General features: G+C 39.8%; 1 protein-coding gene across 4 annotated transcripts in view; it reads left to right on the top strand.

Annotated features, from left to right (window-relative positions):
- The window catches only part of LOC122664679, a 67712-nt gene that overhangs the window by 19874 nt on the left and 23052 nt on the right, over nt 1-24786 (top strand). For 3 of the 4 annotated variants that reach the window (XR_006333370.1, XM_043860628.1, XM_043860618.1), the window contains exons 6-13: nt 4832-4951; nt 6648-6776; nt 6881-7006; nt 9457-9512; nt 9621-9720; nt 19813-19930; nt 20151-20360; nt 20616-20940. Coding sequence is in view for 3 of the 4 variants with exons in the window: in XM_043860628.1 (XP_043716563.1) it covers nt 4832-4951; nt 6648-6776; nt 6881-7006; nt 9457-9512; nt 9621-9720; nt 19813-19930; nt 20151-20360; nt 20616-20940 (1184 nt within the window). In the remaining variant the exon portion in view is untranslated. The remainder of the gene's footprint in view (nt 1-4831; nt 4952-6647; nt 6777-6880; nt 7007-9456; nt 9513-9620; nt 9721-19812; nt 19931-20150; nt 20361-20615; nt 20941-24786) is intronic. The other variant, XM_043860635.1, reaches the window with a different exon arrangement.

The raw sequence follows: 24786 nt of genomic DNA, 5'->3' as shown, positions 1-24786 counted from the left end.
CTTACCCATAATCTCTGACCAGACCATATAGAATCATGTAGCCCTTTCCGCTCATCTAGGATGGGGCTACACCCATTGGGTCTTAGGCCCGAATCCTAGGTGGCAACTCCATTTTTTATGAAGCATGATCCCAACCCCCATGAAGATGTATCAGAATGGTACGCCATAATCCATCAAAGGAAAATTCTATCACCATAAGGCCACGAAACCCCCGAGGACCGCGATAATTACACTTATTTATGCCAAATATCGTTTAATTTCATTTACTTAAGATATTATTCATAAATAAGCAAACACCCCCTATTTGAATCCAATACAAATAATTAAAAATCATCAAATTATAAAAGGATAAAAAGTCAACATGTAACATCCCGAACCCAGACAGGGTACTAGGCACTGCTCTCGCAAGCACCGACCCAAAAGGTCACAAATAAACATGTAAATTTAGTAGCAAAAGTCCCGGTATCACATACAACACAGCAGAAGCATAAAGGTTAAGTTACATTTTAAGAGTTAATTTATGTACTGTTGGCAAATGGCTACATTTATGCATATACAAAGTCTGAATCAAACATACCAAAGTGTTATTTTCAATTAAAAAATTCAACTGTTCTTAACATTATGAAATGTCTTTTGAGCCCTAACCTTGGGTTCTTAACTCACATACACTAGAGTTGCACAAACCTCCTCATCTGAAATTTTATCAATATATATGGGGTGAGCTTACGCCCAGTGAGGTACACATGATTCTATGCACATAAGCATTCAAAGATACAATAGTGGTTACAAAGACATAAATGACAAACCATAGAAATTCATTCCTTAATTAGTTAGGTCAGGTCTTGGCCATTTAGTAAACTACCGTAGTGCACAATCTATTGAGGGTAGTAGTCGACCTCATATCATTATTCTACTCGTATTCCTAGGAACTGCAACCCTGGGGAGGATGATACGGTGAGCATTATAGACGAGCTCTACTCCCGTGTATCTAGGCACCAAGGTTCTAAAACTCGGGTTTCGACCAGTTAGAAACCGAGTTCGTCTCGGTTTTGACCATATCTCGGTCAAAACCTGGAACTTTCTCCAAGCTAACTCGAACCTTGGTTTCGAGGCCCAAAGTTGTTTTTTTGCTCTGATTCTTGTTGTGCTGCCTATTTTTGACACTTCATATTTAATCCCTGCATTAGTTTCACATAGAGAACACTAAAAATAATACTTGTGGTTTTGATCCAAGTTTGATACTGTATATTGTTCTTGGACATGGTACCGAATAAGGTTTGACCGGAACATAACACCTTCAATATAAATCAGATATAAGCAATCTTGGATTTGTTAGAAAGCTTTGTTTTGACAGCTTTCCTACAAGTCCAAGATTGCTTAAATCTAGTTTATATTGAAGGAGTTATGTACCGGTCAAACTTAATTTGGTGTGTGCAAATGCTGTCAAAATCGCTCTGAATGAAAATATTTTTTTGGACATCAAAACAAATGAATATTTTACCGCATTTTTGGGCTTTAACAATGTTTTACCATATTAAGATTTATGGAATTTTTAGATTTGAGAAAAACCCCAGCATTAGAAAGTTGAAAATTGCACCTACCGCCGAAAATCCAGTTTTTGTTCTTGAATAGGGGGGTTGATTTTTTTTCCTTTTGGAATTTGATTTTTTAACTATTTTTATTAGATTCAAATAGGGGGTATATGCTTATTTTTGAATAATATCTTAAGTAAATGAAATACAAATATAAAAACATTTACTTTATGAATAAGTGTCTGTCCTGGTTCTGGCCTGGTTACTGGCATACTTAACTATCTATACTGGTTTCGAGCCAGGTTTCCTTAAGTCTCGATGGGCATAAGTGTTGAAACTTGCGAAATTACCAACATCTCAGTCGAAACTGGTCGAAACCATCGAATTTCGGTTGAAACTCTGGATTTTTTAAAATCACCCTTCAACTTATCTCGAAAACCTGCGAAACCGAGGTAACTCGGTGGTTTCGATAGGTTTTGGTTGAGTTCTTCTTCCATGCTAGGCACCGGAGCCTTGGGGGAGGAACCCTTATCTAATAAACATCATACTATTTAGAAGGGCTCTACTCCCATGTGTCTAGGCACCGGAGCCCTGGGGGAGGAACTCTCATCTAATAAGCATCATACTAATATAGACGGACTCTACTCCCGTGTATCCATGCACTAGAGCCCTGGGAGAGGAACCCTCATCTATAAACATAATACTAGACATATCTACTCCCATGTGTCCAGGCGCCGTAGCTTTGGGGGAGGACAAACTCTAGTTCATTGTAGACCACATCTACACCTTGTTCCAGGCGACTTGATCCCTAGGATGGACGTTGTCCTACTCATCATAAGGTCCTCATCCAATAAATAACCCCATAAATGAAATGGGACGGTAGCCACAGGGATGTTTTACAAAGTTACCATTAACCATACATACATACATACTTCTCTTTCATTCATTTACTTCCATCTGTTAATTACCCTTTTCATTTCATAATCATTCATTACTTTCTTCTATCATAACATGTGAAATCGTTCTCATATATATTTTATTGCATGGCATATATCAGATTTCATATCACATTCATAAACCATATGCATAAATCATTTCATATAAACAACTCATGTCATATTTCATACAACATCCAAATATTATATGACACATTCATTCATATAACAATATATAAATCAAGCATCATTCAATAAACACATCACATGATACAATTCATACCCATGCTTCTCTCACACAACATACACACTGTATTATAGGATATAGTCATGGATTCCTCACCTTTGACTCAACTTCTTTGTTTCTTCTTAATTTCCTTTCAATTCATTGCTCTAGCAGCACTAAGACTCATTAAAATACTATAACTACATCATATAAATAATACCAAAGAACAGTAAGGCATTCCCACCCTAATACAAATATTAATAATATATTCAATTCCATCTAAATATCAATAAAATAATCATGACATGCATGCGGGATGTTACACAACCCCCCAGTTCAAGAGCAAAAACTAGATTTTCTGCGGTTGGTGCAATTTTCAACTTTTAAATGCTAGGGTTTTCTCAAATCTAAAAAATTCCATAACTCTTAATATGATAAAGCATTGCTAAAAACGAAAAGAGCGGTAAAATATTCATTTGTTTTGATGTCTAAACTTTATTTACATTTAAAGCGATTTTAAACAGCATTCGTGGACACCAAATTAAGTTTAACTGGAACCTAACTCCAATATAAATAAGATTTAAGCAATTTTTGATTTGTTGGAAAGCTTTCCAACAAATCCAAGATTGCTTAAATCTAATTTATATTGAAGGAGTTTTGTTCCGGTCAACATAGTTCTAAAACTCGTCTCGACTTGGCGAGATCTCGGGGAGTTTCTCAGAAATTGAGAAACTGACACGAGATGACATACGGTACATAAAAATACAATATCTCGCCGAGATCTTGGCGAGATCTCGGATCTCGAGTCTAGATCTTGGGTTGACCCATGAAAATGACCCTTCTACTATGTATTTACTTACCTAACTCGATAGAACTCAACATATCTCGGCGAGATCTTGGGTTGACCCATGGAAATGACCCATCTACTATGTATTTACTTACCTACCTTGACAGAACTCTTATATGCTTGTTGTAGAGCAATATATGCAACATTACAACAAGACTATGTCATGGGAAGACTATGTGACAATAGCGGGGACTAAATACTTGATTCAAAGTCATTTTATGTGATGATAGTTGTAACACTGTTAAACAGTGTGATGTATCACTTTAACATTTCTAATTCTTATTTAAGTTGTTTAGCTATTAATTGAATGTTTTGCTTGCTTTCTATTATTAAATTATGTGTAGAGTAGGGTATTTTAGTACGTCATCGCCTACCAACCTATGGTCCGAATTGAAATTCATATTTGGACTTTGTTTTTGCAAAATTTGATAGTGTCATTGTGTTTAAATGCCCTAAAATAGGCTGAATACTAAGTTTCAGACCCAAACTAGGTATAAAACTCACTGAGTTGAGGCTTCGAGTCGAAAAAAAAAAAATGCACCAACTCGGCGAGATCTTGACTCAACTCGGTTTTCCCTAGGGCCGAGTTGGTACCGAGACCCGAGTTTTAGTACCTTGCCAGTCAAACCTTATTTGATACCATGTCCAAGAACAATATACACTATCAAACTTGGGTAAAAACCACAAGTATTATTTTTAGTGTTCTCTATGTGAAACTAATGCATGGGTTGGGTTCAAAATGTCAAAAATAGGCAGGGCAACAAGAATCAGAGCAAAAAAACTACCTCTGGGCCTCAAAACCAAGGTTCGAGTTAGCCTGGAGAATGTACCAGGTTTCGACCAAGATATGGTCAAAAACTAGGTCAAAACCGAGATTTAGAACCTTGGTACTTGGGTGTTAGAGCTAGAGAAGGAATTATAAATCTTGTGTTAATTTGATTTCTAAAAAATAGATGTTTTTTTTCTTTAATTTTTATTAATAGGAATAGTCTCTGGTTGCTTTAAGAGGTGAAGCTTGTAATGTGTACTAATTATTTAATTATTCTATGTATTGGTGTGAGCCTGTCGAAGAGGATGTATGAAATAGCATTATTTCTATGTTTCAAAATCTTCTCTTGATGTTTGCTTCCCATATTCTGGTACTTGGAAGAAAAAAGAAAAAAACAATTCATCAATCATAATTCATAGCCATGTATGACATGCTGTCTCCTTTACTATGTTGATTGTAAGCTCATTCCTCCTCTGGAAGAGTTACTTTATCATAACCGAGTTAAACTCTTTGGGTGTAAAGGTGAGAGGTCAAATCAGTATACTTTGTGGGGGTAGCATCAGTTTTGGATTGTCTGAGTATCCAGTTTCAGAGTTTGAGCTTGTTGCAGAGGAACTTTTGATGAGCGATTCCATCATAAAGGTATGTAAATTTCTTGAATATTTATTGTACTTTTTGTCCTCTCTAAATTTTTCCTTTTGTTTCTTAGTAAGTAAAAGAATCATGTAATTGGTATATTGTATCATCTAGATAGGTTTGGCTGTTTCTCTCTATGCTTCTCTTGCTAGGTCGTACCTTTATTCATCAATGTAGCTCATTATTGATTCATTATTTTAGTTTATAATGTTTATTCAGTGCCTGCTTAGAAACTATTACTGTTTTAAGGCTATGAATGATGGCATGGATATAATATGCTAAAGTTGGAGATAAATATGGTTTGCTGCCCACTGTGTATGAACAAACTTGAGGTGATACTTCTGGCATGATTTTTGTTTCTTCTTGAAACCCTTATTGTTCATATATTTGTAAGTGTGAAAGTGGGTATGTAGCTCAGTTCCTATCTGTGGTTCTTTTTGTTTCCTTTATTTATTTTGAGCCACAATCAACACAAAGCAGCAAGACTATATCACCTCCAGATCATAAACAGATAACCTGCAGATGGAGAAGGCAAAACAGACGGGCAAAACAGACACCAAAGGCCAATACCGCAAGAGGTAACAAGCCACCAGCCGGGAGAAATCTTGTAGCAGCAAATTAGGGACTCAGATGAGACCAAAGACCAGGTAGAGTAGGGGGCAAAAATAGTAGAAAATAAGCCCAAAATATAGGGGCAATCCAACTGGTGGATGTGGAGAATTGGTAGGTGCACCAAAATAGAAACTTCAAAATTGCAGAATTAATAATTCTTCCAGATCCAACAATCTACTCATCTGATCACCATCAAACTTGGAGCCATAAGGAGACCTTTGACCATTGGAATGAACCCCAAAAAATCTCAACCTGTTGACGGTTAGGTGGGGAGATATCCTTAATTCACAGGTGCAGCCATAGAGCCAAAAAACAAGGGAACCACAACTCCACAAGTTGTAGGGAGCAGCAGCAAAGAAGGAGCTTCATGCACATGGACGAGACATCCTTGTAGTAGTCTTCAATAGCATAGGAGTAAATACACTAATCTCAACAGTTGGTATCATTTTCTTCTTTTAACAATTTACTATCCCTCCCTCCAAAATACTAAGTTCTTCCTATCTCAACACACCCTTGGAAGGTAAACCCTGCTTAATTGCTCCTTCTGATCTAGGTGCAATCATTGCTCTTAAGAGGAAAGAACCTATTACCTTCTTTCTTTTAATGTTCTGAGATTTTAACTGGTATCTCTGATGTGTTTTACTTTTTCGGTTTAAGTCACCCCTATTCTATTGTTTTTACTTTCAAATAACCGCCCTCTCTTCCCTCTCACCACCCCCTCACCCGCCCCCCCCCCCCCCAAAAAAAAAGAAAAAGGAAAAGTTGTTCAGCATACCTGCAATTTGATGATTTTTACCTTTATATTAGTGTTTCTTGGTCACTGAAAGCTGTCAATCCCCTTATTGATTGTTTTTTTGAAATATTTTATATGAATAATTGGAGCTAGAACTTTAGTTAGTATTTTGCAATGTTCACATCATTTTGTCTCACTGTTGGGACTGATCTATTTAGCTCTGGTACAATACTTTATGAAGATTTTGTGCTCTTTTAAAGTGTCAGATCTTCTATTTGTCTGTTGTCAAACTTTTAAATTTACCTCATTTCAAATAGAGTTATTCATTGTCTTTAATAGTTTTTCTTATGGATGAAGGTTTATGGTGCATTCAGAATAGCTGTCAAAATGTTACTAATGTGGAACTCCAAAATACAAATAGATGGTGGTGGGAATACTATTGTTGCTACTTCGGTTCTTGAAGTTAGAAACCTAGTTGTTCTCAGGGTATGCTAGTTTCAAACTAATCCCTATAACTGATATAGACATCTACATTATGTTTTGGCATTTGGAGTACAAATTTTCTGATTATATTGCCTTCTCTTTCATAGGAAAATTCCATTGTGAGTTCAAATGCTGACTTGGGCGTCTATGGTCAAGGTCTTCTAAAATTAACTGGTCATGGTGATGCAATCAAAGGCCAGCGACTTTCCCTGTCATTGTTTTATCAGATAACCGTAAGACATTAGTAATTTAGTATATGAATGGGTCTTTCTGCAGATGCAGTTATTGGACAACATTTTACTTGCATGTCTGTGTTGTTCATAATTCATATGATTAGCAACTTCATTATGTGTAAATGCACAACCTGTGCTTGAATAATGCTAGTTGTATCTTAAAGGACCTGTAGAAATATATATTTCGGATACCTTGTATTTGTGCTTGATAGAACCTAGAGAAGAGATGACTCATGGGAACTCCTTGTAGCTTAATCTTATATTGCGACAAGGTGAGAACCTATTATATATAATGCAGAAGAATGCTAAGAGTACCTGAATCTGAGTCATGAACAAAATCGACAACTGCATGACGAGAATATAGCGTCTTTAGGCTATCTTTGGTATAGTTTTTATTTGTGATTTTTACCTTTAAAAACGTTTTTGGTTGCTTTTGGTATCGTTTATGGAGCTTGTTTCTATTTAAAAAAGATTGAAAAAAACCAAAAACCAAAAATAGATGGAAAGCTGTTTATGGTTTTTGGTTGAAAACTGTTTTCCGCTATTTGTGTGGACACTTTAATGAGCATGTGTTCATATACCCCAAAATTGAAGGTTAAAATAGTAAATTGCTTTTGTTTTTTAAAACGGCAAGCCTCTGACCCGTTCTCCTCCTTCTTCTTCATCGATCAATAGAGAGAATGGAGAGACCACGATCGCAGCTAATGCGACCAGGTAAAATCCATTCAGCAGTCCTAGGGTTTTCAAGCGGCTTCAGCCATCTGGCATGAATTGACTAAGATTGAAGAGTGTTCTGATTGAAGACTTGTTCGGAAACCGAGAGATGCAGAGGAGGGTCGTTCCAGGAGATGCAATCGGTGATTCTTGTCGTAGCAGGAAGGAGGCGATTGAAGGGAAAATTTCTGCAAAAGAGAGAATCGTTCATCGCAGATCGCAGTAGGGTGGAAATCGCTAGATTTGGGACAGGCCAATAGAAATTAATTGAAGAGGGTTTCGTTGGTTTCTAATTTTTCTTCTGCTGCTGGTTCTTTGTCTCCGTCAACTGCTTGTTGTCTGGGCTCTTGGATTTGGATCTTCTGGTTTGTTTCTTTGATGTAGAAGACGAAGAGATTTCGGATTTTGACTCATTGGTGGTTTGATTCTTGTCTGAGGCTTTGGTCCTAGACTTGCTGGTTTTCTTGGTGATAATGAGTTGGGAAGTTTTGTTCTTGTGAGCACTGGAGTTGTAATCTTTTGGGCAGAACGAAGTCAAGATTGTTCGTTATGTAGGGTTTCTGAGGAATAATTCGAGCTGTCGACAGAAGCCCTATTCGGCCATCTTGGCTGCTGCTCCCCAGGTTAGGGAGGGCCGGCCACCAGACCCTGCTCCTCAAGCCGGTGAATTGTCGGCTTCTTTTGCAAGCATGGTTTCTAGATCTCTTGCGATCCTTCCTGCCGCGGTGGAGGTGAAGAGGCCAGCTTCGCACCTGGGATCACCAGCAATTTTTTTCTCCTCAGCATAGATCGCGAGATCTGAAATCCCTTTTCAATTCGCACCTGGGTGTCTTTCCCATTAATTTGCGCTTCTTCTCATCCCTTTCCCTTTTCCAACAAGGAAGATGGGTGGAGAGGGAATATCTTCATGCACCATTTCTTCAAAAAACTATTCTACACATGACCATACCAAACCATTTTTCATTTTTATATTCCATTATGTCTAATGTTTACTGAACGATTTTTAGTTTTTGATCAAAAATGGTTTTCATTAATGATTTTTGTTAAATAGACAAAAATAAAAAATAAAATCTATACCAAAGATAGCCTTAGAAGTACCATCTCCTAAAGAATTTCATGAATGATTAAGGTTAGAGTTTAGCAGACTGAAAAGTATAAATGGCATCTGGCCATGAAAATACTGGCTCCTCTCCCAAGGTTAGGGGGTGGAGCGGAGTTTCTGGGTGCTGTTATTTGGAGGTTTTTATGATTCATTTTGTAAGCCAGGTAAATCCTTCCTTTGGTTTTTGGATTGGGAGGAACTAGAACAATTCTAGTCCTTTGGGCAAGAGAGTCCTGACAGAGTTTATGATAAATAATAATTTTAGATTTATGTTGCCCCCACACATCTTTCCAATTTTAGCAGGTCTGAATCTGGAATTTGGGCCAATCAAGAGTTCAGACCTTTTGATCAAGCCAAGAGTTATGATCTTCCTTCTAATATTGTAATGTTACTTGGGGAGCTGGTCATAATTTATTTGAATTTACAGTTTTATTTGTATATGATTTTTCTTTAACAAGGTATTTGCAGTGCTTTTATCCCTGAACTTATTTCTTTTATATTTACATAAGAAGGCCTATTCTGTTATGGCCTTATTTGCACAATAATGTCTGATTTATTAGGTATGTTTATTTCTCTTCCATTTGATTGGGCATAACTCTCTCTCTCTATATATATGTACATATATATTTGATAGGTTGGTCAAGGTGCCTTGCTTCAGGCTCCACTTGATGATGAAGCTGGTAGAAGTTTGTAAGTATGCACTGTTAGTTCAGATTGGCTATTGCAGATTGGACATATTGACCTATAATGTATAAGCACCTTTCTATTCCTTAATTATTTAAAATTTGTTTTCATTAGGGCAACTAAATCCCGCTGTGAGAGTCAGACATGCCCTATCGATTTGTTGAGTCCTCCAGAAGATTGCCATGTGAATAGTACATTGTCCTTTTCCCTCCAAGTAAGAGATTTTCTTTTTCTTAGTACTTATTCATGTTAATATGTTCTTATGTACATAATTACCTTCATAATTTCATGCATCCATATACGCATACGTTCATAAATATATGTATCTTAGACCTTGATTTGACCCATTTGGAGGGATAAGCTGCCAATTTTGACAGTTGGAGAGAGAAGGGGCCCTTTGGATTGGCTACAAGTCAGATTTTGTGGTCTGTCTCTAGCGGAGTGTCAGTTGGTTTGCAACCCAGCATCCCTGTGTCAGATAAGAGGTCAAGCGTATACTTCATGTTGAGAAAGGAAGATGCCTTGAGCTGACCGAGCAACCTCAATCCCGAGAAAGTACTACAACTTCCCCAGGTCTTTAATCTCAAACTGTGTCCCTAAAAAGGTCTTCAGACGAGCAATTTCTGCAACATCACTTCCTGTAACCATAATGTCATCAACATATACGATGAGGACCGTAGTGAGCTCACTTGACTTCTTGATGAACAGAGTGTGATCAACAATACTCTGTTTCTAGCCAACAGACACCATTGAATTATGAAGGCGACCAAACCATGCTCTAGGAGATTGCTTCAGTCCATACATAGTTTGTTTCAATTTGCAAACATTGCCTTGGGGTTTTTGACTTGAGAAACCGAGAGGGACATCCGTATATACCTCCTCTTCAAGTTCCCCATGGAGAAATGTATTTTTCACATCAAGCTGTTGTAGCTCCCAACCTAAGTTGACTGTACAAGAGAGAATCACACGAACGAGTGTTCATTTGTGCAACCGGAGCAAATGTTTCCTGGTAGTCGTCTAGTCGATGCCCTATGTTTGAGTAAAACCTTTGGCAACCAGCCTTGCTTTGTATTTGTCCACCGTTCCATCCATCTTCTGTTTAACAGCGAAAACCCAGATTACTTCCTTGGAGGAAGAGGTACCAAGACCCATGTGTCATTCTTCCCAAGTGCCCTCATCTCTTCAACCATAGCAGCCTTCCATTGTGAATCAGCTAAAGCTTCCTGCCAATGCTTAAGAATAGAAATAGAAGACAAGGAAGAAACAAAGGTACGAAACGAAGATTAAAGAGAATCATATGAGACAACATTAGAAATGGGGTGTTGGGTGCAAGTCCTACGGGGTTTGCAAATAGCAATAGGCAAGTCAATGTTAGGATCTTTAGTAGGAGTGCTAGGAAAAGAAGACTCACCAGACAGAGACGAAGTAGGAGAACTTGGATCAGGAGGTAATGATTGGCTCAATTCAGTGGTAGTGGTAGCATCAACTTGCTTCTGTTGATGTTGAGAACGAGAACGAACAAAAACCTTCAATGGATTGGGCTCCTCCTGAGAAGAAACCATGGGCTGCCCCTGAGCAGAAACCATGGGGCTCCCCCTGGGCAGGCACAGTGACCGTGTCCTCCTGAATAGAATTGCCCTCCTCAAGGGGCAAGGGACTTTCCATTGGAGCAACCAGAAGCACATCTTCCTGTGACCACCTGAAGAGGTGCGGAAGGGGAAAAATATGCCTCAGTCTCATGGAACACCACATCGATGGGAACAAACATGCGGCGAGATGGAGAATGATAGCACTTGTATCCTTTTTTGCGTTGCCAAATAGGCAAGAAAAATACACCTGAGACCACGGGGATCTTATTTTCCATGTTGGTGGTGATTACAGGCAAAACACACACATCTAAAGACCTTGGGAGGAACAACAAAGGAGGAGGAGCCGAGTAGCATCTCTAAAGGACAACAAGACTCCAGAACACGGGAAGGCATTTGATTAATGAGATATGCAGCCGTGAGTACAGTTAGATTCTAGGGTTAGGAGATAAGAAGAGAGAAGGAAGAAGTTGGAGGAGGAAGAAGATAGCAAGAGAAAAGAGAAGAGAAGAGAGAATATTTTGGTTGTAATCGATAGTGTTGGAGAGGCTTCTCCATACACCATATATTCATTCAATCATAACTAATAGAGAATTACATCCACCTCCCTAGGGAGGTATAAGGGAAATAAAGAAGAAAAACAGAATTACATAATAAGGCAACTAGTAATAGAACTAGTTCCTAAACTACCCCTATTACATGACTTCTAACACTCCCCCTCAAGCTGGAGAATATATATCATGCATTCCCAGCTTGCTTAGGAAAGAGCTAAACTGAGGAGAGCCAAGAGCTTTAGTGAAGATATTTGCCAGCTGATTACCAGTCTTCACAAAAGGAGTACAAATACAGCCAGAGTCTATCTTCTCCTTAATGAAATGCCTATCAACCTCAATGTGCTTCGTCCAGTCATGTTGAACGGGGTTGTGAGTGATACTGATGGCAGCCTTGTTGTCACAGTACAGTCTCATGGGTCCTTCAGTGTCAAATCCCAGTTCTTGAACCAGTCTTTTTCAGCCAGATGAGCTCACACACTCCATGTGCCATAGCTCTAAATTCTGCCTCGGCACTAGATCTGGCCACAACATGCTGTTTCTTACTCCTCCATGTGGCTAAGTTACCTCCCACAAATGTACAATAGCCAGAGGTAGATCTCCTGTTTGTAATGGAACCAGCCCAATCGGCATCTGTGAAACCTTCCACTCTCATATGGTTGTGCCTTGCATACAATAGTCCTTTCCCTAGAGAGGACTTCAAATACCTCAGAATGCGATACACAACATCTAAATGGCCACTCTTGGGAGTATGCATGAATTGGCTGACAACTCCCATTGCATAAGAGATATTTGGCCGAGTCATGGAGAGATAGATAAGCTTCCCCACTAGCCTTTGATACTTTCCCGCATCAACAAGAGAGGGACCACAGTCCCTCTCCTAGTTTGTGATTCTCGCTCAATAGGAGAGTTCTTGGTTTGCAGCCTAACATCCCTGTCTCACAACAGTCAAGAATAAACCTTCTCGATATATGTTGATTCCTTTCTTGGTCCTCTGATACTTCTATTCCTAAGAAGTACTTCAAGGGACCCAGATCTTTGATCTCAAATTGCTGTGCCAAGTAGCTCTTCAATCTACCTATCTCAGCTGTATCATCTTCTGTGACCACGATATCCTCAACATAGACAATGAGGGCTGTGAGAGTACCATTACTCCGCTTGGTAAAAAGAGTATAATCAGCTTGGCTCTGGGAGTATCCATTCTTCAGAATAGCCTGTCGGAAGCGCTTAAACCATGCCTTTGGTGACTGTTTGAGATCATATAGGGCTTTCTTAAGGAGGCACACTTTCCCTTCAGCTGAAGGCATCTTGAAGCCTAGTGGAGTGTGCATGTATACTTCCTCTTCCAAATCACCATGAAGGAAGGCATTCTTCACATCCAACTGATATAAAGGCCAATCTTTATTGGCAGCCAAGGATAAAAGAACTCTTATCGAGTTATGCTTTAGCCATAAGGGAAAATGTCTCCTGGTAGTCAATTCCATAGACTTGACTGTACCCCTTGGCCACCAACCTTGCTTTGTATCTCTCAATACTGCCATCAGATTTATACTTGATTGTATAGACCCATCTGCATCCAACTGGGACACGTCCCTTGGGGAGGTCAACAAGTTGCCAAGTACCATTCTTCTTAAGTGCCATCATCTCCTCAGACATGGCTTGTCTCCACTTTGGGTCAGACATAGCATCAATGACATTCTTGGGAATGGAAGCAGTAGAGAGAGCAGTAATAAAGGCAAGGCCTGTAGGAGAAATTGCATCATAGGAAACAAACTGGGATATAGGATTAGTACAAGTTCTTTTCCCTTTCCTAATAGCAATAAGAAGGTCCAAATCAGATGGAGGAGAAGAAATGTCACCTGATTGAGGAGGATGAATCTCAGGATGTGGATCTGGATCTGAAGAGGACTCTTGGTAGATCATCTTTCTTGTATTATGCAAGCTTTCACCTTTTTTGTATGTAAGGTGGTAATCCTTCTCTACCTTCTCTTTACTAGAACCACTTTCAACAACCAAATCTGTATTTCCCCCTGGTTGATCATCAACCTCAACCACATCTACAGTCCTGTGTTTCCCAATGTCAAGCATAAAAGGGGATGTAGGTAGAGGAGAAAGAAAGAAATCATCAGTAGCCTGTTCACTCCCACAATTCTCCCCCTAAAGAGGATGCTGAGAAGGGACAAAGAAAGGGATAGACTCAAGGAAGGTAACATCCTTGGAAATGATACATCGGCGAGAAGAAGGATGATAACACTTGTACCCCTTGGTAGTAGAAGAGTACCCAAGGAAGAGACACTTTAGAGCTTTGGGGTCAAGTTTAGTGCGAGCAGATTTGTTAACATGCACATAACAAACACAGCCAAAGACTCTAGGTGGAAGAGAAAAAGCAGAGGCCTTGGGAGATAAGATGTCCAAAGGAGATTTGAAATTAAGAAGCTTGGTAGGCATATGATTGATGAGAAAGGAGGCAGTGAGAAGAGCTGCGGACCAGAAGGTCTTGGGGACATGCATGCCAAACAATAGGCTACGGGTGACCTCCAGTAGATGGCGATTTTTCCTCTCAGCAACCCCATTCTGTTGGGGCATGTCAACACAAGCTAGCTGATGGATATTGCCATGAGTAGTAAAGAAGGTTTGAAGGCCACCAAACATGTACTCTCCCCCTTTATCAGATCGCACAATTTTGATGCGGGTCTCAAATTGAGTAAGGATCATTTGGTAAAAATTCTGAAAGGCATCACAAACATCACTCTTATGCTTCAAAAGTACAGTCCATGTGGCATGGGAACAATCATCAACAAAGGACACAAAGTAACGAAAGCCAAATAAAGAAGTAGTAGGGGAAGGACCCCAAACATCAGTATGCACAATATGAAAAGGAGCAACAGTTCTATTACCATGATAAGGATATGAAGACCGACAATGTTTGGCAAACATACATGGTTCACATTGAAAAACATGAGAAGAGGCAATAGATGAAAATAAGTGAGGCAATTGTTTCCTCATTACTACAAAAGATGGATGGCCAAGACAGCGATGCCATAACATAACAGAATCCACAGAACTACTATCATTTCGACCACACACATAGGAATGAGTTGTGGGCAAAAACGGATCAAAAAAGTAGAGGCCTTGCTCCTCACGTCCACTACCAATAATCCTCTTCATCACCAAATCCTGAAAAAGGCAGTGAGAAGGAAAAAATGTGACACAACAGTTGAGAGATTTAGTCAGATGACTCACAGATAAAAGATTCAGTGTAAGGTTAGGGACATGAAGAACAGAAGAGAGGGAAATAGATGATGTCACAGGGATATTACCCTTACCAGATATGGAGGAAAGGGAGCTATCTGCCTCCCTAACCTTATCCTTACCAGAGCAAATGGTATTGGAATCATAATAATGAGACGTACCAGTCATGTGGTCCATGGCACCCGAGTCAATGACCCAAGACTGGGCGGCAGTAGAAGCTGAGGTGGAGACCTGCAAAGCTGAGGATGATGAGGATCCAGCCATACTAGATGTAGAAGATGTGCTCAACTGTGACACAACCCTACGAACCACTGCATCCATGAAGGTGGAGTCATTCTGTGGGGCATCAGCATCAGTCGCTGCTGCGGAATGAGCTCGAGCTCCCCCTCTACGGCCACCATGACCACACATACTAGGAGGACGACCATGGAGAGACCAACACCTATCCTTGGTGTGTCCAGTGCGTCCACAATGATCACATTTAAATCTGTCTCGCCCAACTCCATTGGCACCAACTGTCTCCACAGTACTGGCTTCCTCATGATTAGGCCTTGGGCCTCTACTAGCTCCACGGGTGTCTCGAACAGAACTGGAATTGAGAGCTGACCTCTCAGATGATGCTGGTGGTGGTGCCATAGTAAGCCGCCTGGTCTCTTCACTCTGTAAGTAACTACAGACTTCACTAAGAGAGTGAAGGGGAGACCGGCCTAACAGTTGGAGTCTAACTGGCTCATAGTCAGAGTTCAGACCACCAAGTAAAGAGAAGACACGCTCCTTTTCAAGAGTCGGATTCACTTTGGCCTCATCCTCTGGGTTGGTCAAATGAAGGTCCTTGTAGTGATCATACTCTTCCACAAGACTAAGCAACGCACTGTAGTACTCAGAAATAGTCCTGTCACCCTGTTTCAATGAGTGGATTCTTTGATGAAGTTGATAGACCTTGGCAGTGTCACCTACTCTGTCAAAGGCCACAGAGACACTATCCCATATAGCTTTGGCTGTTTCCTTCCTTATAAACCTTCTCCCAATCTCGGGCTTCATGGAGAAGATCAACCAGGTCATAACTGTAGAATTTTCAGTCTCCCATTTATCAAAGGCAGGTGAACCAGCTGTGGGAGCCTTGATAGCACCTGTTATATATCCAAGTTTTCCCTTACTCCTAAGGGAAAGTCTCACAGAATGTAACCAATCTAGGTAATTAGTACCATCAAGCTTAACAAAAGAAATCTGTTGATGAGTACTCTCATAAGCCAACTGAGGGACAACAGTGGGAGGCTGTTAATTAGCAGTACCAAGCACAGATGTATTCGAATCATTCATGATGGATACTAACAATAAACAAGATCACAAAAGGCAAGGGGGGAGTACACACTCAACCCAAACAAGCAAGAAGTCCAATAAGCAGCCTAGGATAGCACACTGCCGAAGCAATCCTAGCAGCAAAATTCTGAGAGGACTTAAATCAAGCACTTCTAGAGCATTAAAACATCAGGCCAGCAGGCAGTCCCTAAAAAGGAGGCCTCACAAAGGTTTGCAAGGAGTAGTAACAACTTCAAACAAGTAAAAAGGCCTCAAAAAAGGCTGTGCATACACATCCCTCAACCAAGAGCATCAAACTGCAGCTCAAAGCAAGAAAAAAAGGGTAAACACTCTCGGGTTTACCTGGGCAGAACAGAGGATCCCACACAAAAAAGAAGTCTGCTCATATGGCTTCTTCAATCAGCAAGGGAGATGATAGCCACTCTCATAAGTGTCCTTGGGCGATGCAAATAGGCCAGACCAAGGCACAAAAGTAATCCGAGAGCAGCAGCAGCTGCAACTTGAACCTGAACTTGGCGGAAATGGTAGCAGCAGCTGTATGAGGTCCAAACCTTCAAGAGAGCTTCAAAACAGCTCAGGTTTATCCTTCAATCATCAAAAGAGGCTAGCATAAGCCTATTCCATACTCTTGAAGCAAAGCTGTACACAAAAATCCTTTTTGGAATCCTTAGACAAAGGATTTCAAAGAGAAGAGAAAGAATGAAAACAGGGACTGAACATGATTCTCAAACCTTGAATCTGAGCTCTGATACCAAGTTAGATTCTAGGGTTAGGAGATAAGAAGAGAGAAGGAAGAAGTTGGAGGAGGAAGAAGATAGCAAGAGAAAAGAGAAGACAGGAGAGAATATTTTGGTTGTAATCGATAGTGTTGGAGAGGCTTCTCCATACACCATATATTCATTCAATCATAACTAATAGAGAATTACATCCACCTCCCTAGGGAGGTATAAGGGAAATAAAGAAGAAAAACAGAATTACATAATAAGGCAACTAGTAATAGAACTAGTTCCTAAACTACCCCTATTACATGACTTCTAACAAGTACAGCCTCACTCCAATATTGTGCAGGCATGTGCATCTTAAACATGAGGGTCCGAGCCAACTCCAACAGATGTTGATTCTTTTGTTTAGCCACACCATTTTAAGCTAGAGTATCAACACAGCTCGTTTGATGAATAAAGCCATACTCAGCCTGGTATAATTGGAACAAACCATCCACATATTCCCTGCCATTATTAGTGCGAAAAATTCTGATCCTGGCATCATATTGAGTTTGAACCATTTGATGAAAAAACTGAAAGCAGCGAAAACCTCACTCTTCTGATGTAACAAAATAGTCCAAGACTCCAAGTAAGAAAAGTTACAAACCACTGATAGCCAAACATTGAAACACACCGGGCAAGGCCCCACACATCAGAATGAATTGAAATAATATAGTTGGTAGCCCCTGAGTCGATAATTTATTTGAAGATCCAATCATATGGTCGATAGCCCCTGATCCAAAGAATGGATTCAATGGAGGCACAATGGCCACCGACAGAAATACCGGACTGAGCAAAATTCGAATCAGAGGTCACTGGTAGGGAGCATAGTTCAAAACTCGTTTTGTCTCGGTTGAAATCTCAAATATTTCGAGTATTTTGGTCGAGTCGAAACGAAACACAAGTTCGAATTGAATAAATGCAATATTTCAAAAATTTCGGTCATCTTGTTTCGGAAATTTTGGTTATTTTGGTCATTTTGGCATTTTACCTCCACAAATGGCCAAGCAAAACTCATAGAAAAAATACCATATTTCGAAGAAATTTTGGTATCTCGGAAATTTCAGCCAGACCAAAACACCAAAACGAAACAAGATTTTAAACCTTGGTAGGGAGACAACAGAGGGTGGAGGAGAGGTCTCGAACTTGGTCATTAGACAACAGAGTGTCAGCAGCTCCTCCTGAGATAGGGACGCCCCTGTGGGAGCAGCATCAGATGTCTCAGTTTGATTTGCATGAGCTGGTTCCGAACCACGGCCACGACAATGACCACAGCCATTAGCAGGACGACCATGAAGCTTCCAACAATATTCCTTGGTTTGACGCTCTTTCCCACAGTGACCACATTTCACCGGTTCCTTGTTAGAATTAGGGCGATCAATGGAACGTGATAGACCTCCACTAGATGAAGATCCCAAACCAGAAAAAAGTATTGATCGATCCTGGGAGACAGGTTGCAACATCGCAGTACAATGACTATTTCAGATTGAACCATGGAATTTGCCTACTCCAGTGTTGGAGAGGGATCAGGACTTGAACATTGGCCCGAATCTAATGAAACTCAATGTTGAGGCCAGCAAAAAAATCACACATTCAGAGCTTGTCGTCCCGTTTCTTGAAGTTTGTGGCATCGGTGGAACAAACAGCAGAAAAGCTGATCTCTGAAATAAGGCCTGAGATCCTCAAGGCATTATAAAGGAACAAAAAAGGCGCTCGGTGGGAAAGAAAATCACCATCAAGGGTGAGAAAGAGAGAGGCCGAGAGGTGGTGGTGGTGCTAGAAGAAGAAGAATGGAAGGAAGAGTTCTAGGGTTTCGTGATGGTTGGCATTAGGGTTAGGATCCGGATGTAGATCCTAGCTTTGATACCATGTTGAGAATGAGAGAATGGCTTGTGACATTATGATCACAGCCCTGCTTTATTTATAATGAGTTTAAGAATATTCTAGAATAGGTACAAGGACTGAAATACCCCTATGACAAAAATACCCTTGAACCCATATTACAGCAATTTTAAATTATTTTTAGTAATTTCACTTTGGTATAAAATATTTAAAGGGTGATATGGTTGGGTGAGGAGGTGGATATTGTAGAGATTTATGTAGTGGGGAGAGGAGAATAGTGTCCATATTTAGGAGTGATTAAGAAGAATAAATTAATGAGTAAGAGGTGCATGGAAGAGAGACTTTAGGGAAGAGAAAAGGCAAATTAGGTTTGGTTTTCCATTATATATTTCCGAGGTTAGGTTTTTCATTTTATGCTTCCTCTTTTAAAATGTAAATCATTAAAGTTCTGAAATTTTAGAGAATATTCATAAAAAATAGTTCCATATCCAATAGCTGTGTTATATATATTCAAAAATTAAAACAAAAGAATTATGTTCAGATAGGAATTCAAATCAGAGGTCCTTATTGTAATCCAATTGTTGGTAGAGGCTACCACAGTGCAATGTCCTAACCTATTCATGCTACAGACCAAGGATATCAAAGGCAGCTTCTTCAGAGAACAGTATAGCACATAACATTTAATTAGCTTCATTGTTCTTGTTCTCCTCATTTTGATTACTTTAGTTATTAGTAGTGTGTATTGACTTCATTGAAGAAATGTTGATATCATGGTCTAAACTGTTACTGGGAAACTGTTATTTTCTGTTGTACAGTTGAAAACCTGAAATATCTGAATCTGAAGTTGTGGCATTACATGTTGGATTGATCAACAAAAAATGCTTATATGTAGTTTGGGCCTCAAACTTCTCATTCAAATACATGTTTACTACCTACTTTGAGCTCAATATATTCACTATACAACCTTATTGCTATTGAGATAAATTTTTGGCAGATCTGTCGTGTTGAGGACCTTACGATTAATGGCCTTGTCAAGGGAAGTATTCTTCAAATCCACAGGGCAAGAACTGTCACTATCAACACAACTGGCATGATAAGCGCATCAGAATTAGGTGATCCAGAGCATTCCAATCTTCCGTTTGTTGAAATGAAATATCCCATTTTCACTCCAGTGAGCTCTTTCTCATTTATGTTAGTTTCTCTCTTGCTTTTTTTCTTTTCTTGTTTGGCATTACTCCCATACAGGAACGAACCATTGTAGCTATCAGATTGTATTGTTTTTTATATTATTTCTGAATTTATGACCTTCTTACTTGTTGAACCTCTCTTCAGGCTGCAAAGAAGGTCCTGGCAAAGGGATTTATTCAAATGGAGCTGGAGGCGGTGCTGGACATGGGGGAAGAGGGGGCTCAGGATTTTATGATGGGGGGCAATGTGAAGGGGGTAAAGACTATGGTAGTGCTGATCTTCCTTGTGAACTGGGAAGTGGAACAGAGGGTCTAAATAATTCATATGGACATGTTGCTGGAGGAGGAATGATAGGTAAGGCATTTACGTTGGCTATGGCTTTTTTGGTAATGATCTGTTTGCGTCTTCTACTAAAAAACTCCAGTGTAGTATCGTACAGTTGTTTCTTACATTTTTTGTTTTTCACTCTGGGCAAACAATTACATTACTTGGACTGTCCAATTTTCTGGACATAGTTGGGGATAGATGAGTTTCTATGTATTTATTGTTTGATGGATATGATGATGGCATCTTAATTTTGTCTGCTGATTCTTTTTCCTTTTTTACCAGTGATGGGTTCTATTCAGTGGCCGCTTTTAAAGCTTGATGTTTATGGATCTCTTAGGGCTGAGGGCCAAAGCTATGGTAAAGAAACAAAAAATCATAATGGAACTTTGTTCGGTGGGCTTGGTGGTGGTTCTGGTGGGTCGATTCTTCTGTTCATTCAAGCACTTACAATTAGAGAAAATTCTACCATATCTGTTGCTGGGGGAAATGGTGGCCCAGTTGGTGGCGGCGGTGGCGGTGGTGGAAGAATTCATTTTGATTGGTCTCAGATAGCCATTGGAGATGAATATGTTCCCATTGCAACTATTAATGGCACCATTGACAGTAGGTATGCCCAATGTTATTATTAGACATGTGAAAACTACTTGATTGATGGGTATTCATGCATGCTTCTTATGTTTCACAAAAATAAATAACATACTTCATCAAAATTGGCATAGTTGCAATGCCAACGTGAAAGATGGTTCAACCTTTATGCTGTTCACCATTTCAATTGATTTTTTTTTTGTTGAATAAAAATTCATTACCAAAGAAGAAAACAACGAATATACAAAAAGCAAAACTCAGCCTTTACAAAGGGGTGGGCGGGAGGCCTGAGTTTGGAGAATAGAAAAGGAGAGGCTCTAGGAATTAACAATAAGCCTATTTCTAGGGTAGTCAATACAACAGTCTGGAGATCCCGAAATCTTTGATTTGACTTCAAAGATGGTGGTGTTCCAATCTGCTGAAAGGATCTAGCCTTAGAGGTCTACCTTCTGAGGTTACGCTCAAACCAGATATGGGAGAAAGCAGCTCCAGAAGCTAATTTCCCCACCATGTAACAACAGGATTTCCCTGCAAAGGACATGTCAACCCAGATCCATTCTCTTTTGAAGGGCATAATTCTTCTTCTTCTAAGTCAACATTTGGAAAGTGCAGAAGAGAAGGGGCAGCCAAGAAATAGGTGATCCACATCAGAGGCATTCCAACATAGGCGGCATTGGGGAGAGACTGGAATCTGTCGGCGGATGAGAAACGACTGCGTAGGGAAGCAGCGGGTAAACCCTCCAGACAGTGAAGCTGTGGCAGGGAATGTGGCTGTTGAACCAGACCAAATTGCGCTAGACCTTAATCCTACTATGGGCCTTGATGAGGTCCCAAGCATTGTTCGAGAACTCGTTTCGTTTCGGTATTTCGGGCTGACCGAAATATTGTATTTATCTGGTATGTTTCGGTAGGTCATTTCGGTGGGTTTTAGGCCAAGTTAAGGCCTGAAACTTCATGGAAACCCTATTTTAGGCTATATAAACACATTTAAATGTTCAAATTGCAAAAATAGTCACCCAAAATGGTGTTTTGGAAAAATAGTTGCCCAAAATGGTGTTTTCGACACCGTGAAGTTGTAGATCGGCTTCCGGTGTCTAACATATATTTATTTCATCACAAACAAACATATTGATCATGCATTTCCCTAAAAAAAAACCAATTTTGAGAATATGGTTTTACCTGGAATAGTGGAAAGGCTTCACAGATGTGCTAAGAAGTTTGAATCTTGTGTTCTCCAAGTGGTTCCGGCGTAGATGCGGCAAGGATTCAAATGGGAAGTGGAAGAATGGAGAAGAAATGAGAAAAAACCAAGCAAAAACCAAAAAACCAGAGCTGTTTTGAAGTCTCGTTTCGACCGAGACTGACGAAATGTGGTCTTTTATATAAAGGGGTTTGACAAAAAATTCGAAATCTCGCGCTCCAAAATCTCGAGATATCACGAAATTTCGAGAGTTTCGCTTGAGATATTGTATTTTTTCGATTCAAAGTAGCATTTCGTTTCGAGCAGCTCGAAATTTCCGAAATTGTCGCGAGATTTTGAACTATGGTCCCAAGCTGACTTGGTATTGAAGAGACTGAAGAACTATGGTCCCAAGCTGACTTGGTATTGAAGAGACGTGAAGAGCAAGTAGACCAGGAGACAATATCACCATTCCCAATTGGTCTTCTGGATGCTCGGCAGGGCACTCCAGATAGCGGTCAAAAGGGGGGAGGGGGGAGGCCAACTATCCTGCTAAATAATATCTGAAACCATGTCTAGCCTGCTGTAGGCAGAACTATAGATAGTTCTATCTCCTATTGAGAGAAGAACTCCTTGTGGGTGCCAGTTGTCGAGCCAGAATCTAGTAGAAGATTTGATAATCCCATAAGCAAGAGTTCTGAGCTTCAGGATTTTCCTCCAGACCCAGGAAGCATCAGATAGAGAAGGAGCTGTCCAAATGGAGTCTTTGTGCAGGGGGCGAGAGTAGGATCCAGTCGATCCAAACACTCTTCTTCTTAGCCACTAGCTTCCAAATCAGCTTAATAATACCAGCATGATTGACATCTTTGATTGTTCTCAAGCCAAGGTTCAATTGAAAATTTTAATCTAGAGTATTTCTTTATCTTTTTTCACATTCTTGGAATTAGTTTTTCATTTAGTCAGCTTAGACGCTAGTGCAAGCCCCTTTGTATAAGCCATATGCTATTGTTATGGCTTTTATATATTTGTTACTTGTGTTGGAAATGATGTATTTGGATCATTTTATTTTTCATCCATCTTGTACTAGGGATCAGGTTCAAGTAGGGGTGGAACAATGTTGACTGACCCATCCCACTAATTTTGCCTGACTTGATTAAATGGGGATCCGGACAATAATGTTGTCTGAATTCAAATCCAGTTCAGGTTCAGGTTTGACAATTCAGACATGTTGAACCCAGTTTGTCTGCATCTTAAATTAAGATGTGATAATTAATAGGAATTTTCAAGGTATGACATGGTAACTTGTTTAATTGGTTCAGTGTTTTGCTTAGAGTACAAAATGACTCTATTGGACATGACCCTAAGGCCTAAAACATGGTTGGAAAAACAATTCTGATAAAATGCTTACAGGATGATGGAATTGTTTTCAGGTTGATGGGATCAACATGAAAATGACCCCTCTCTCTCTCTCACGAATATTGTGCAAACCTGAAATTGACCTAATCCCAAAATCATGTAACCACAACAGAGTATGACCATTATGTTTGAGTTCATACCTTGAAGAAAGCATGTTAATCAAATGTTATACTTTGTGCAACAGACATTTTAAATAGGTAGATTGAACAGACAGTTAACACTAAAATTTGGCCAAACATGGACATATGTCATCATCAAAATCTGGGTTAGAACAGGTCTTGTTTGGACGTATAACACCAAAAATGGCATGTTGTCTGACCTGGACTTTTGTTTATCCCAATTTTTTTCCATCCCTTGGTTTGGGGCCAGAGATTGGATCTGCGCCAACCAGTTCCAATCCAGAAATAGAGCTGATGGGTTTAAGACAAGCCTAGCTGCAATCCCCCCCCTCCCCCGCGGCCAAAAAAGAAAAAAAAAAACACAAAAAAAGCTCATTTATTCCCCACACCACCCCCTCCCAAAGAAGAGGTTCCCATGGTGAGTGAGTGAGAAAAGACAACTTTGACATTATCCGTGGCATCCAAACATGCAGATAAAATACATTTAAGTATGGCACTCAACTAATAAACCATGCGAACCTCTCCACATGCCAAAACCACAGAAAATCCCCCACACCCAGAACAAAATGGAAAAATTACACAGTTGAAACCCTTTTCCTTGTGGCTTCTTACCCTACCTTAATATCTTGAACAACTAGAGAAACTAAACACAACTGGATTTCTATTGTACTTACTGAGACATAGTTGGATTTTAGGTAGTAAATGCAAGTAAGGGAAGGAGAAGAAGTTGAAGGAGGAAGAGAGAAGGAGAAGAAGAAGAAGAAGACAAGAGAATAGAGAAGGAAAGAGTTCGGTGGTAATGTGTTGTGTTGGAGAGATTCTCCACCGCACCTATATTAATCATTGAGAAAGAAATTACATACACCTCCGTTGGGAGGTAAAAGGTAAAAATGGTAAAAAAGGAGAAAATACAATATAAAGCAACTAGACGAAAGACTAGTCCCTAAAATACCTGTTAACAAAACAGAATTTAGTGAATGGCTTGAATTATCATTTTGATCACTAAGCACCTTTATTTATAACTTTCAATGAGAGTGGTAGAATTACAAGTAAATCCCCACATAGCCGACTATACTAGCTATGGGGAAAAAACAGAGAAAATACCCAAAATACCCTTATCGGGTGACATAACTCAATACTCCCTCTCAAGTTG

Source organism: Telopea speciosissima, chromosome 1 (genome assembly GCF_018873765.1).
Source record: "Telopea speciosissima isolate NSW1024214 ecotype Mountain lineage chromosome 1, Tspe_v1, whole genome shotgun sequence".
NCBI lineage: Eukaryota > Viridiplantae > Streptophyta > Magnoliopsida > Proteales > Proteaceae > Telopea > Telopea speciosissima.
The sequence above is the reverse complement of the archived record's forward strand: the minus strand, read 5'-3'. Positions and strand labels throughout refer to the sequence as shown.